We start from the raw sequence: 16,457 nt of genomic DNA, 5'->3' as shown, positions 1-16,457 counted from the left end.
TCTAAGAAACTCAACAAAGAGCAACTTCATCTTTCTCCTACATGTACCCTTAAAAATTCACCAGTATGAAGCAGCTTTATGAGCTGCTCCTCCTCCCAGGAGTGTGAAAGTCTTCAGAGAGCTTCTCATACGGCACAGCAGCTGCCAACTTCCTGATAAAGCACGTAGATTTGCTGCGCCTTTCACACGCTGGGATTCACTGGGCAGCACTGAACTACAGCCATACAGTGCCCAAGCCAGACACGACTGGTGTTTACATTGAGCCTTGTTTCAAACACTCCTACCTGACCCTGTTTGCTTCTAGAGGAACATCACCTTAACTTAGGTTCATTTGAGACACAAATCGAGTATTGGAGGTCCTACCAAGTAACAGGCAGGCATAGTCTTAATTGCAAGCTATCACAACCTTGAAGAGTCCCCTTGGCACTATGCCCATGGAGACTTGGCGATTACATCCACCTAGGCTGCACTCAGCATTGTGGCAGCCAGCTGCAGTTAAAACCTGCTGAGACCCCAGCTCAAGCACAATTACAATCATGTATTTGCATCTGCTAACTTCAGCTCTGCAGACCGGAATAAGCAATGTATCGGCAAGGAAAGGCACTACTGCAATGCTTTATGGAAACTGCAAGGCAGATTGTGTGAAAATGAAGAGTGAAAACAGGTAACGAATGAAGGATGGTTACACAGGCACAGAACGAAGGAATCACATTTGAATACTTGAAGAAACACAGAAGGAGGAAAGTGAGTACATGAACAAAGCATGCAAAAAAATCCAATTTATTGAAAGGGTGAAAGTTCAGAGATACAACTTGAGAGTGGACAAAGATGACAAAATTAGGCTGAAAATCAATGTTCAGGGCTAGGCAGGCATGAGAAGAGAGTCCCTAACCCTCCCATGATTGTTGCATACATGGGAAGGCCAGTTGGATGGGGCAGAAAACATGAGGCAAAAAGAATGCAAAGCAGTAGCGTGTTTTTTCCAGTCAAAAGCCATGCCTATACTGAAAGTGTCTTTTTTCTTCACTTCAGGCACCTTAACAGTTTGATATGCTTAATATATGATAGTATCACTGGTGATGCTGAGGACACTGGGCTTTAATGAATCAATAGTCTAATTTCATCTTTAACTAATCTGAACCTTTAATGCTCTTGCTTGTGGAAAGCCTTCTTCCTTTAAGTCAAAGTATTAAATAGGGTCAAGAAGTAAATAAGGAAATAAATACCAGAAACCCCATGAAAAACTTTTAAATTAAAGTTTTCTAATAGTCAAATCAACTTAATGCTGTGCTTACGAGCTCAGTTCAGCGTCTTCCCCTCCCCTACCCCCACCTCTATGGCTAAAGTTGTGGGAATAAATAGCAAAAAAAAAAAAAAAAAGGAAGGAGCTTTATGTTTCTTTCAGTTTCTTGATGCTTGTCTTACTCCAGATTGTTTGTTTTTTCTTTTAATTTTAACTGCTCTCATTATAGACCTACAGGAACTTTTAAACCACAAATTTGTAAAAATCAAACATGGAGCCCAAAACATCAGCCTGCAGATTTCCCCCCATGTTTCATGCCTTGCCTGGTGTGTCCATGTTGGTTATGCATCTGACTTTTTGGATGGATATAAATTCTGCTGGTGCAGACCCTTATGTAGACAAAATCTTGCTGATAGTTAACTGTCTTCCACCAGCACAACATATTTCAGTTAATGAGTCAGAATACACTTTGATATCTGTATGAATGTTTCCCCCTGAGGGAGGATTGCTTCTTTACTGTTAAAGTGTAGATAAGTTCTGAAATTTTTCTCTTGCCTTACTTGGGCTTAAATCAATCAAACCCGTGTCTAGTATTTCTCAACCAGAATGATAGAGGTTCTTTTCATCACCTTTTTGACTGCTGGCCCCTGTCTGTGCTCTTGCTTTGACTGTGCAGTCATCAGAAAAGGGTATAGCTAAAATCCTCTGAAAGCAGAAGATCTGTTTCAAGTGACAGCAACCGCAGGATCAAATGCCTCCAACCTTAAAAAAAAGAAAGAAAATTGACTCAAAATGTTGAAGCTAACAAATGGTTTGTATTTAATATTGAGAAAGCAATGATTTTCTGGCCTTCTGTGGAGCATCTCCTAGACAAGCCTACAGGCACACAAGAAAATGAAGTCTTAATGCCATGAGCTTCTTGGGAATGCTAGGGTAAGGTTCTGGCAGACTGGGCTCTCTTGGTTCCTGTGCTCACTGCAATGTGAACATCTCTTTCAGTTTAACATGATGCTTGGCAAGTTTCCCAATCTTACATTGTGTGGGGAAGGAAGAGAAGAGAAGCTGGTACATTCAAGGAGCCTTTGAAGAAGCTTCTTCACAATTTGCTCACAGCAAAACAGTTGGCTATACATAGAAGTGTCAGGACTGCAGCTTAGACTGCTAGCTTGAAAAGGGTTTAAACTCAGTTGCATCCAGCACCCAGATGCTCAGATACCATAGAAGTGTGTGTGGTATAAGAACCTAGATAGAAGAAGATTAGATAGCAAATCAGAGAGAATTTTGCATGTGATTTCCTGGGTTTGCCTAAATTTATAGCAGCAACAGTTAATTAGAGGAGGTTCTGAAGGCAGCTCCTGGCTGGGTTTTGTCAATTCTACATCAGATTCCATAATTTGCCTGCTGAGAGTTACTCCTGTGGCAGGAATCCCCAATTGATAGCCAAGCTGATGGAAACCATCCCATTCAGGGGTAGAAGCAGCAGATATGGGTGATGGAAGATCTGAAGGAGAAGCAGCACATTGACAGCAATGGCAGAACTCCAATGAAAAGAGCATCAAGATGGGCACAGGTCATCACCCAAAGAGAGACAGACACAGGAGGTGGTGGCACACAGGCATTATTGTGATCCTCTAGATGGTTCTTGTACCTACTTGCAGATCTCATCCCTCTCCTTTTACCACATATGAATCCCTCAGCTCTTGTAATCACTTCCTCTGACTCTTTATGCAAGGGTAGTTCTTTAATTGCAGATCAATGCTTTAAGGAGATTTTCGAGGCAACTTTGAAGTGACTGGACAAGAGAGGTTGGCTTTCCAACAGAAGCTGCTGGCACAAGAGTCACAGCACACACTGCTGTGCAGGGAAGGTGGTGCTGTAAGACTGTAGCAGGATCCATGGATTTTTCTCCAGTAGTGCCCCAAGGCACTTCTACACAGCATACTGCAGCTCTGCACAGGGACACTTCAGCAGCCTCTGAATAGTGGTGGCACTGGTTTCACAGCAGCAATAGTTAGCCCACCTGCAGTACATTTCCAATATGCCTATAGTAGTTGCACTCCTATACCTGCCCCTGCTTGTTCAGAATCTCAGAATCACAGAATTAACCAGGTTGGAAAAGACCTTCAAGATCATCAAGTCCAACCTATCACCCAACACCATCTAATCAACTAAACCATGGCACTAAGTGCCTCATCTAGTCTTCTTTTAAACACTTTCAGGGATGGTGACTCCACCACCACCCTGGGCAGCACATTCCAATGGCCAATCACTCTTCCTGTGAAGACTTTCTTCCTAACATCCAGACTAAACTTCCCCTGGCACAGCTTGAGACTGTGTCCTCTTGTTCTGTCACTGGTTGCCTGGGAGAAGAGACCGACTCCCACCTGGCTACAGCCTCCTTTCAGGTAGTTGTAGATGACAATAAGGTCTCCCCTGAGCCTCCTCTTCTCCAGGAAGAGAAGTGCAAGATCAGCTTCATCTTCCTCTCCACAGAACTGCACTCTGCACTGAGACCCACCTGCACTTAGAAATGTAAATTCTAAAGCTTTGGACCTTTATCAGTTTTGATCTGCCGTCTGTGGGGGTCTTATTTTAGAAAGTGGGAAAGCTTTCAAGACTGATTTCATAGGTAATTCATTTTTTTCTTGGCTCATATTCCTGATTTTGTTTTTCATTGAGTATCTGAAATTTTGCATGAAACTTCTGTAAACTTGGAAACACCAACACATGAAGTAATTACCAGTCTTTCCTGCCTAAGTTAACAGCCTTCTCCTTCCTCATGCTGTTAGTTCAAGGTCACAGTGATAGATTTAAATCCTTCATGAATTTTCATCTGACTTGCTATCCACAGAAATTGTTCATTAAAAGATCCAATTTCCATTGGCATCTCCTTTTCAAAGGATGTCAACAGGAAATATAAACACTCAGCCCTTTGTGAATGATCTGCAAGGACATGTAGGCTTATGAAAAAAACAAACAGCAGTTAACCAAATCCTTTAGTTTCTGTTTTGAATGACTGGCCATAGGAATGCATGCGAAGCTGTATTTCAGCTGTTCCCAAGGATGCCTGTGTGCAACTTGCTGATAGTGGTAGGTACTTCAGGCTCCAGTGACAGCTATGTAACCACTCCAATGATCATTGTCCTGTAGCAAACCCCTGCTTCCTCTCAAGAACACCAACCATGCAAGAAAACAAAGAGGGATTTGTTGTTTCAAAGGACTGGCACCCATACCTTTTGCTTTTTACTGAAAGAAGGAGAGATCCTAGGTCACCTCAGCTCTCATCCTGTCACCATCCTCTCATCCCAACAACCATGATTTGCATGACTTGCTCCAGCAGTTGATGTGAGTGTCTGATACATGGGAGAGCTGAGACTTCTGCCTTACAAGACCTGTAGGGGATCTGATTGATGGAAGCAAAACTCAATACCCAGAACACCAGCTTACTTCATTGGGAATTGCCCATCACCACCAAAAAGAGAGAAGACTCACTGTAGCTTTAAAGATTCAGCATTATGTTTCAAAAATATTACTGGTATCCTAGGTATATGTCTTTCACAGTAAAAATCACTTGCAGTCCACTGTGAATGCACAGACACAGATCAGTGCTGAACATCTGGTTAAAATAAATTACAGTCTTCTTTTGCAAGTAAAAGTTCCTAAGGTCTACATGACAAAGTCTGGCCAGCATAACTATCTCATGGGGAAAATATCACATCCCAAGCCTACAAAGATAACTATTTTGGCATGATTCCCTTCCCCACTATGTAGACTTACACCAAATAGGGGAGTCCTTATGCCAGTATAACTCACATTGCTTGGGAGGTACTTCAACCATGCTGGCAGACTCCTGCAGCTCATATAAGACATGACTCCATCAAGGGATTGGGCCAGAATAGTGACACTAGCAAATTCCCTGAAGTACAGAATAACTCCTTCTCTCCTGCTAGCCTCTAACATTTTTCAGTTTTAAAGTACCCTATTAAGAGGAAACACAACAGAATTTGTGCCCTTTCTTTTATCAGCATGACATTTCCTTTTACAGAGGAATTAAAGTATGCATATGGGTAGAAGGTTGTTGCTTTCAAACATCCCAGTGGTACTCACTTTTGGATGGGAGAAGATCCCACTTCTCCTGTAGGGCCTGTTGCTTGTTTTGGTGTTGGTTTTGGAGGTGGAGAGGCAGAGGCGGTTTGCATTTGTTTGAGTCTTCATATTTTGGTTTTGCTTGGTGGCATTTGAATAAATCTAGTGGTCATAGTTAATAGATTACAACTGTGTATGCAAATGAATTGGAGCTATTTGAAATAACAAAACAAAGTCCTTCAGTCTCTTCACGAGTTGTATTCTTACATTCCGACTCATCCTTCTTTTTTCATATGGTCCCTATTAGTTCATACCTGGTAACATCTGTCAAAAACTTTCTGGATGAACCCCAAAATTCGAGATTTACCAGCCACTTGACCTATGAGCTCACCATAAGGCAAGACAACTCATAAAGCTATCTTGGCTTAAAGGTAGGATTCAACTCATTGTTGCAAGAAGCAGTTTTCACCTGTCCTAGTTAGACAGTTGTTTTCATCTAAATTCTCACTTGCCTCAGACTCTCCTCATTCCTTTCCCTGGTCCTTTCACCTTCCATTTGTCTCCCAGGTCTTGAGCTTTTGCAGAAGTGGTGAACAGAAGGGACAAGAAGAGAGAGAGGAGGGGAGGCTTGAAAACCAATCTCTTCTGAGCAGATGCAGACCAGGTGCTTCTCCTTATTTTCTCATTATCACTTAGCTGTGAAATGATGAAAACATGGAGCAAGCCACGGAGAGGCTTGCATGCACCAGGTAGGAAGGGGGACACTTGCAGCTTGCTCCATTAGGCTGCCTGACTGCCATGACATGTCTGCCTCCCCTACAGCTAACGCTGACACACAGCACCTGGTGGAGTGCAGTACTCAAGGGCTGACTTAGGAAATGGCAAGAGAAAGCAATAACCAAAACCTGCTGCCTCTTCTCTGCCTCAAATAAGGCTTTTACAGGTGAGCACAAATGGTTTGAGCTGCTAATTAGGTGTAGGCTGCCAAAGAAAACACATGCAAATTCATATTTTCCAGGTGGCTGCTTGTAGAAGTGTAACTGGCCACTGAAGTCTACAGCATTATTTTTGCACTTACTCTTTATGTTGCAGATTTATTGTGAAGTTTATCAGTTAGCTGTGTTGTCTCATTACTCCTGTAAATCAGCTGATTGTCACAAGATCTAGGACGGGGGTGGGGGGAAGAGTCTGCTTCAAGTCACGTGAGGAACAGGTGGCACTTCTGCCCAAGGTGCTGGTGGCTGTGCATGACCTGTTACTGCTGAAACACCAAGGCACACCACGGCTGTTGCTCCAGCAAAATGTTACTCTTGCTCAATGCTGAGCCTGAGTTAGTCAAGCCAAAGGGCTCAACTGAGTGTTGAGACAACAAATATGGGATGGAGTGTTTCCCTTAGGGATCTTAAAACAAGCAGAAAAATGCATGACTGGTCCCTTGTGGTTCAGCCAGCAGGACAACCTGCTCAGACTGGTTTGATTCCATCCTTGCTCACACACACACACTCTGCCTTTTCTGGCTGAGGCTGCCCTGAGCCAGGCCCTCTTCACCAGACTGACAGCCTTGCTGTCTTGCTTTCCCCTCCCTACCTCCACTTCTACCCACTCCTTGAGCCTGGCACAGCTGGATGCACTTGTTGAATAAAACCCTTCCTGGCTGTGATGAGGAACGCTGTGCTACAGCACTCTGAGCATTTCTACAAGCATCTACTTTCAGTTCCCATTTCTCAGGCACTTTATGTGACTTAACTCTTTCATGGCAGCCTGAGAGCAGCACAGGCTGCTGGAGCCCACAGGGAATATAACAGGGCATGTGTTCACATTTCCTTCTACTGCCAATGTACTGCTGCAGTCAGATCTCTCAGGGGCTTTTAAATTAGGTAGGCTATATCCAGTGTAAGGGTACTTGTATTGAAAGTAGATTACAAGCAAGACAGAGACTTCAGATGTGAGTTTGAGAGAAACAGGCCTACGTTGTCATTCAGACCAGTTTTGTTATTACTTTCATTTTAAAGCCACTCTAAAGATTTGATACGGGTCTTAATGCCTCTAGCTTCTTTTCAGAAGATGCAGGTGTAAGAGTGATGTTATAGGATGAAGTGAATTCCCCCAGCAACTGTGACATCTGTTCTCTTTTCCAAAGTGATTCAAAAATCCATACATGGGTGTTTGCAAAATTTACTGTTGTATATGAATTCAAACTCCCTAGAACAAGTTGGATAAATTTGAGTGGATGGAGAAGGTGACCTAAAACTGAGTGGTTTTCTAGTGTAACTGAGATTCGTGAAAAACGCGTGCAGGGACATGTTTTTTTTCTAGGTACGAGTTACACAGAGTTTCTAGTACTTACCTAAGACAAGCACCCTCAGAAAATAAAAGTAAAAAATGCTAAGTATTGATGCAAACAAACAGCAAATTAACTGAATAGATTATCAACCCATGAAGATTACAAAACCAAAACTGTAGAAGATCAAGTATAGCAGCTTTGACCATGTGGTATAGAAGACCTTCTTGCCTTCTTTCTCTCATAAATACTAATATTCATAGAGTCATAAAATACCAGGTTGGAAGGGACCTCAAGGATCATCTAATCCAACCTTTCAGGATAAGAATATAGTTTAAATGAGATGGCCCAGCAGCCTGTCATGCTGGGTCTTGAAACTGTCTAATGTAGGGGAATCCTTCACCTCCCTTGGGAGTTTATTCCAGTGTCTAATAGTTCAAATATTGCTCCCTCAGAAGTGGCACACATTAAGTATCAACAGTTAGCTGCTATAGTGATGTTATAGTCATTATGTTGAAGCCAGAAATACTTCATTTTAGTGTGGGCCTTTCCAGGAATGAGAAAACAAGGCAGCCTCCACTAGGTCTGGTCTTCTGCATATTGCAGAGCCACATCTAACTGAATTAAGTAGAGACGCCAAGACTAAATTACTGCAACATTTCTCATGCTGACTTGGTTTAACAAGAATGCAGCCTAGACTGAACACAGCATGAGTTTCCATGCAAGCTGAATTACCAGCACCTTACAAATTCTGTGTTTAAAAAGGTGCCTTGACCAATTCCCAAAGCCTGGGTTTGTCCTTCATCTCACAGAGGTCCAGAGAAGTCATTCTCTGGGAGCATGGAGAGGAGGAATAGTCATCCTCATTTATGCATTTCTAGGCATATGCATCAGTTTTTGTGAACAAACCTAACCACAATGAGTTCTTGCTTCTTAGATGTCCCCATCTGAGTGCCATGTTTAGTCAGTCCACTGATTTCTGTTCACATACACACTTCAAGGCTAGAACCTACAAGATAAGCCCCTAAAATCACAGGCTGACGTTACATGAATAGATAGCAAGGACAAGGAACAAAGACGTTAGGCAAGACCACTGTGCTGAGAACAAGTTTTGTGCAGTCAAAACCTCAGATATCACTGGAGAAACAAAAGTGTATACAGCCATCAACCTACACATCAGATGCAGACCTAAGGTTGTATTGGACATTGTGGAAACAAAGAATTAAAACAGACTCATTTCTACTACAGGGAAAGGTGAGGAGAGAAAAGAAAAATATAGACGGGGATTTGAAGTGAGTCCCTAGGAAAGTTCTCTGCCCATGGTCAGCAGGATTTGCCTGCTGACACTTTCTTTTCCTTCCAATTGTAATTCAATAATGTGCATCTGGGTGGACTGCCAGTATGCTGGCTCTCCCAGGCATGAAAAGATAGTAGTCACTTGAAAGATACTAACCTCACAAAACACCATACCTCAGCACAACGCAGTCAAGATCTGAGCTGGCCCCGTTTGCATGCAGTCACAACTTAAGCCTGACGTAAAAGACTCATCAACTCTTTGGGAAAACAACAGCTACAGATTTGTCTATTTTTTGTGTTCCAAGAACTTTTCTTGTTAGCTTCAAGATGACATTTTAATGAAGTTTCACTGCATAGAAAACGTGGGATGATTTAACCAGCTCTGTCTGTTCCCTCCCTACCTCCACAAACTCTTCTGAAATGAGTTACCATTTGGGAACATTGTTGGTATGGAAGCAGGGGTGAGGGAAAAGTCATTCAGCTCCTAAATATTTGCATCAGAGCTTATGCCATTCCCTCTCTTGGCCCACATCACATAGACATGCTGCCTCGTTCAGACCTGTGCAAGTTTCTTCAGAAGCCAGGAGCTAGCATGTGTGTGCTTGTTTGTTTGTTTGTTTTGGAGTCACAGGGAGAGAGGCATAAAATAGCCAGAAGGTAATTGCTGTTCAGTAAAATGGGGAAGTCTTGCTGGCTCTTCATTCAATACAGTGTGGCTCAAGAGGATATCCTGCCAATCCAATGATAACGAGGGAAATAAAGTCACTTCCTCACCAGCTGTTTGATTCAGGTAGAAAAAGGAAGCCTTTACTTCCTCATGTTTGCTCTCCTCACTGCCCTCTCAGTCAGAAATGCCAGGCCTTCTCCCTCTCTATTTCCAGTAAGGAGCCATCAGATCCATAATGCTTCGCTAGACTCAGCCTATGGGAAGTAGGTACTTTGCTGTGGTCCAGGAGCTATGTCTTGCTTCTCAAGCAGGAATGAAGGCTGAGCTGCCAAAGGACAGAGACTAAACAAACTCAATGCACAAGCAACGAATCCCTGTGTAGTTAAAGATGACATTTGTTTCTTGGATCAGAGCTGCCAAATTTGGGCCAGTGGAAGAGCAGGGTAGGGTGGTCCAAATGCCTTAAGACTGGCCTGACTTAGCACACTATTTTGCCTCTTAATCCTCTGAGGGTGACAAACTCCATTTTTGCCCTGTGCTCCCTTTTAATTCCAGGAACTCCAGCCAGGATCACCCTATGTCCTCCCTGCATATAGTTTAACAGACAAAAGGGGAGCAAGGAGTGCCCTCAGGGCAATCTTCCTGGCCTCTGCCAGTCAAGCCCAGGTAGTTGAGGCAGGCATCTCCAATGCTTTGGTGCTAAGAGGAGTTTAGGCAGAGTATCTTTCATGCTTCGCAGAAACAGTCAACATGAAATTGCATAGGCAATCAGCAGTGGACAGATTTGATCAATAAAATCTTCTTAAGAAATTACTTTTTAAAAACTTACAGAGCTGAATGAAGAGATCTTTTCCATATAATTTCTGACTATCCTAATTTTACATCCAGGATGCAACTTTCCATTGAATTTTGAATAGGTAGGTCTTAAAAGCAAGGCCTGCAAACATTTCCTTTCCAATTGTGTAAGACTTCCAGAAAGGCTGACCAAGACAGAATTTGGCCCAGACTGTTTGCTGAGGGGTCCCTTGCTTTAATCATAAAGAGCAGTTGTCAGAGGACATTGTTTCAAGCAGCTTTCCTAATTTTATTTTACCTAGAAATTCTCTTATTTTAAACTGAACCATTTAAGTGACAAAAATCTAGTGACAAATACATGGGTTTGTTACAGAAGGAGACAAACCTTACAAAATAGTTGAGATTCTGTTTAGGGTCGCTCTGTGCTAAAATAGTTTTCAGCAACAAGGCATAGTTCCCTCCCCCCCTCCTTGTTTTAGTACATAAAATGGATGTGTTTATTTAAAACAGGTTTGAAACTTAAACAAATAGTGACAGGCTGTTCAAACAAGCTTCGGAAATAGGCCTAATCAGGATGTTTGAGAAGGGGAGGGGGAACAATCATAAAGAGCTACTTGTAATATATAGTGTAGACACCATTAAGTTAGATTCATGTTATTGTTCTGATATTGTACTGCATACTTCATTAACATTCCTCTTTTGAGCCATGTATTAAGTTGTACTTTTGCCTTGTCTTGAGGTTTTACTGTAACTTTTCATCCATCTTCATGCCCAATATCAGGAGCTCTACTGAATCATTAGAAATGGTCTCCCAGACAAAGTTGAGAGGCTGTTTCTAAATGGGGATAGAAGGGAGCATCAGCTGTCATGAATAGGCAGAACTGAGACCCTCCCCATGGAAAGAAACCATGAAATGTTTGTAATGTTAAAATCTTTTCACATGACTTGCATTTCCATGGGCTTGTGTCTGGGTTTTGTTTGTGTGTTTGTTTTTAATTTCCTCTCTTTTCTACTCATAGTAATACTACCATTTGTTGAACTTACCCTTGTATTTTTAAGAGGCCTACTCTAGAACTCCCTATGCAGACAGAGCTCCCATGGAAGTTGCTCGGTCTGCAGTGGTGACAACAGGATTTAGCCCAGTCTGTAGTGTTTTAGGATATTATGTTACTTCATAGCCTTAAGGAGAAATAAAAGCAGCTTTACAAAGAGCTACACAGCAAACTGAGTGTGCCTTTTCATCTCTGCGACAGCACAGCAGAAAATTAAGGGCAGAGTTTGCAAACATCTATTTCACAAACTAAGTAGCTGAGCAAAAGTTGCCAAATCTTTTCCAGAACGAAGAATTTGCATTAAAACTTTACTTCCCAAAGGTTAAGCTGCTTTCACTTAAGAATCCAAGTTTGAAAACGATAGCCTGGAGGAACAAGCGTTGAGAAATAGCCGGAGGCACAGATGTATTTTTCAGGTCAAATCTGCTGGCCAAAGTCTATAGCTGCTCTGTTACGGACCCCTACCTACTGGCATCCACTCTTACCAACAATATGCAGCAATACTACTTAATGTGATAGCATATTTTGGAATGAAATACCTGTAATTTATTTCTTTCAACCTCAGTGTCTAGTGAACAGGAGTCAAAATGGCAAAATATTTAAAAAACCTTACGCGCCCTCTTGTGGTAAGCCCACAAATGCTCTTCTGACGGTAACTAGAGATGCCTAATGATGGAGGGTAATTTAACTACATAATTTACAGAAAATTAACATGCCCGGAAGATGCAGCTTGTCCTGGAGGTCATCTCTAACCACATGGAAGACAAGAAGGCTATCAGGAGTAGCCAACATGGATTTACCAAGGGGAAATCTTGTCTAACTAACCTGATAGCCTTCTATGAAGTTATGACCAAGCTGGTAGATGAGGGAAGAGCAGTGGATGTCAGTAAAGCTGTCATACTGTGATCTTGATAATGGAGACCCTTCTCTCCTTAATTCCTTCTGTGAACCATAACATATATGCATTTTTAGAAGGAAGGTTACCTCCTAGCATAGAAACATTATAAAACAGCTAAAGGCACTGCAACATAAAAAGAAAATATTAAATTTCTGCCAAAAACACGAAGTCTGGAGTAATAAAGTTTGAGACAGAAACCCCCCACATTGAATAGATATATCATGAGTTTATCTCAATAGTTTGGGAGTAGACTACACAATAAAACAGTTTCCCTAAAATGATGCTCTCAGTTGTGTTACACTTTTCAAGTAATTTAACTAGGGCATTTTTACTGCTTTCATGCTATACAGTATAATTCATCTGTCTCTCAGGAACGGTCTGAAACTTCATGTGTGTTAGGAATTGCAGCCTTACATGCAGAGTACCACTACTCCGCTCAGCCCAATCAAACCTCATTGAGTTTATGAGTCACAAAAACTTATTTGCTACTTTAACAGCCTGTCCATTTGGTGTCTATATGCACCTCCAGGCTTTCCCTGAGCAGCTTTACAAAACTACTCTCCGTACACGGATGACTGCAGCTCTGAGGAGGAACTTAAGGTGGTTTGGGCTGGGCTGGGCTGAGGGACTGAACTCCCCCTAGGCCTCACACCAGGTGACTTGTGGGCAGCCGTGAGAAATGGCACCACTGTATACTTCCCCGATTCTTCTGGCTGAATGTCTTAGTTGTAGGACGAGAGGCAAGTCAGACAAGAGGATCCCATGGCAAGAGAGCTCTTTTTTATGCAGGGCTATCAGGTCATCTGGTTGACCCAATGGGTCATACAACCAATCCACTGCCACATCCAAGGTGTCACCTGCTTTGGTGACAAAAGGAATCAAATATGTAACATCCCTAAAGCTTCGATGTATGTGGAAGAAATATCTGTGGCTACTACACAGTCTTCTGAAGCCATCCCAATGGAACCAGATAAATACTGCCTTATCTTCAGCAAAATCAACCAGGATTAGAGATGCCCCATATCCAGAGGAAACGAAAAGTTTGGAGAATGAACGTCCATTTACCTTCTTTGTTTGCATATACAACATTCAGGAGCCAGAATGGTGGTAGTCATATTTACATATTCTGCACCTCTCTTTGCTGTTAGACTGGGTCTTCCTAGAGCAGAAGTCATGACCATAAGTAATTCTAGGAATATTTGTAAGGAAATAGGCAGAAGAATTGGTGCTAAGCACTGCACAAAAACCACAGCTCCCAAAACACTATGCCACGAGGTTTGTATGGCAGGTTTTGTGCTGGTGTGATTGCTGGATAACCACTGAGAGTGAGGAAGTTGCCCTCTGAATATGAGCAAGCAGCGTGCCCAGGAGGCCAAGAAAGCCAGTGGCATCCTGGCTTGTATTAGAAATGTTGTGTCCAGCAGGAGTAGGGAGGCAATTGTCCCCTTGTACTCAGCTCTGGTGAGGCCACACCTTGAGTATTGTGTTCAGTTTTGGGCACCTCAATACAAGAGAGATATGGAGGTGCTGGAGTGAGTGCAGAGGAGGGCAACGAAGCTGGTGGAGAGCCTGGAGAAAAAATCTTACGAAGGAGCTGAGGCTGTTTAGTTTGGAAAAGAGGACCAGGAGGCTGAGGAGAGACCTCTCTGCTGTCTACAACTACATGAAAGGACATGGTGCTGGTCTCTTCTGACAGCTAATTAGTGGTAGAACAAGAGGGAATGGCCTCAAGCTGCATCTGGGGAGGTTTAGACTGGACATTAGGAAAAACTTTTCCAAGGAAAGAGTTATCAGTTGGACTTGGTGATCCCAAGGGTCTTTTCCAACCCAAATGTTTCTGTGATTCTCTCTGTCTACAATTCTGATATTCCATTATTCTCCTTTCTAGGATGCCTTCGTGGAGTTGTATGGCAACAGTATGAGGCCTTTGTTTGACTTCTCCTGGATCTCTCTGAAGACTATCCTGAGTCTGGTTCTGGTGGGAGCTTGCATCACTCTTGGCGCTTACCTCGGACATAAGTAGAGCCAGCCGGTTTATCGTGGATCACAAAAGTCTTTCAAAATAACAAAACAATTTTCTTTTTTCTTTTCTGTAGCACAATGATATTTTATGAGCAAAACAACTTCCCAGCTAAAGATTAAATCAGCTATTACTGCCAAAGGAAATATCATTTATTTTTACACTGCAGGAAAATTATTTATTAAAAGATATTTACATTTTAACCTGCTATTTTCAGAAACTCTGCAAGTTGTATCTGTCATCACATCATGTTGTTATTCTTAACTTTAATAAGCCCCAAAGTCTTGTAGGTTGTTTTTTTTTTTTTCAATTGATGCAGCTGGCTGGATTATTTTATCACTGAAGAGCAAATATACTGACAAAGACTTACCTGCTTATACTTACTGGGCAGTTACTTGAGCTGCTGAAGGCTGCATAATTGTATTGATTTTCCTTCCATTTTTCCAGATGGCTGGGAGGGATCTGAAAGACAAGGTCAGCATGAACAAAGGTCTCACCCTGTCCTGCTGGTAAGAACTAATAAAGTATATGATTCAACATGGTACATACATGGAGTCAAGATGGCAACTTCTTGAAGGACATCTGACTATGCCTACAGGAACACAGTTGGAAATATGATTGCCTATGCCTTGTAAACATGCATTTTCAAGTTATCAGTTGTGCCATCACATCAAAATCACAATTTCCTAATCCATGTCAAATCAAATGCCTTTTTTTTCTTTAACAGAAGTGTGAAGTTAAATCTGTGGGGCTTGCAGGAAATTGCCGTTCCAATGATTTTCTCAGAAGTAAAACTTTTTTTTTATGGCTACTGACACAGAAACATCAGGAGACCTTAAGTGCCTGCTTCAACAGAGCAGAGCTGGAGTCTGAAGACCTGACCTGTGTCCCACTATAGTGGGCTCATATCTGCAACTAATCCTGTTTACTTACTGAGTTCCTCTAGGGGTTTGAAACCAATTAGATGCAGTCTCTAAATCCCTGAAAGTTGAAAAAGATCTTAATTTTATTTGGCAAGATGCAGACCTCAGCTGAGTTACAGATTAGCTCTGACTATCCTTGTTTATCAAACTGTACACCAAAAGCAAGTTCATTTTCACAACAGGAAAAGAAAGTGAGCTTTATCCTCCTGCCCTCGCCCTCAAAATTATTTCATGTTAATAATGTCCTAAGACTGTCTGCAGAAGAAAAGATGATGAAGAAACTCCAAATCCTCTCTCTGGACAGAGACTGTCTGACACCTCAATCACGCAGGTACTGTCATTTCAAGCGAAAATAGGGTGGAGGAAAAGGGATCAGGGGGGTGAAGTTATCTGCTCACGTTGCAAAATGCAACTCAAGTAAAATTAACGCAGAGTACTCCATATACTGAGTACATTTTATAAACAGACCCGTGTTCTGAAACCAGATGTGTCAATGCATTGTAGAGTGGGGCTTTCCGTGCACTCGGATGGGCGCCAGGAGTCCCAAAGATGTCAAAGAGTCTGAAGGGTGTCCCATGGGCTGCCCTGAGGCATGGAAATGTCTAGCTTCAAATGTTTAGGTCAAGCACTCCTATTTTTTCTATGAAACTTTTGAAATCTGGGATTTGTGGGTAAGTGGACGTCCAGACATAAAAAGAAAAGGTTGCAAACCTCTGGATGAAATGCACCGTACAATACATAAATAAGTGCTCTAAGGGTTAAAAAAAAATACAGTGAATAAACTGTGGATCCAACCTCATGATTTCAGTCAAATAACTTTGTGGCATTATATGCAAAATATGTCCATTAACTTGGGAATGTAATATGTTCAATGTTAAGGCTGTAGTTGATGTTGTGTCTTCAAAGCTGCTTTTTGTTTTGTTGTTTGGTTGTTTTTTGGTTTTGTTTGTTTTGGTTTTTTTTAAGAGTTGTACATCTCAGCTTTTTTACTGCTATTTAGTTAACGGCACCTACACTTTGTATGAGCAAAGATGGAGTGAGCTTACGTTTCAAATTTGAAATTACTTTTAATTTTCTAGAAACATAGAAAGGAAATATTTCTAAGAACTCAAAAAATGTGACCGAAGCTTCATGAAACAAAAATGAAAAATCCCATCATAAAAAAAACAAAAACAAAAAAAGCACTTGTAATATTT

At 41.8% G+C, this 16,457-nt stretch overlaps 1 protein-coding gene across 1 annotated transcript in view; it reads left to right on the top strand.

Moving 5' to 3' along the window:
* The window catches only part of BCL2 (BCL2 apoptosis regulator), a 100,278-nt gene extending 85,937 nt beyond the window's left edge, over window positions 1–14,341 (top strand). The window contains exon 2 of the mRNA XM_054381782.1: window positions 14,207–14,341. Coding sequence (XP_054237757.1) covers window positions 14,207–14,341 — 135 coding nt within the window. The remainder of the gene's footprint in view (window positions 1–14,206) is intronic.
* The last annotated feature ends 2,116 nt before the right edge of the window (window positions 14,342–16,457 follow it).

This window comes from Indicator indicator, chromosome 6 (assembly GCF_027791375.1).
Source record: "Indicator indicator isolate 239-I01 chromosome 6, UM_Iind_1.1, whole genome shotgun sequence".
In the NCBI taxonomy this organism is placed as follows: Eukaryota; Metazoa; Chordata; class Aves; order Piciformes; family Indicatoridae; genus Indicator; species Indicator indicator.
The sequence above is the reverse complement of the archived record's forward strand: the minus strand, read 5'-3'. Positions and strand labels throughout refer to the sequence as shown.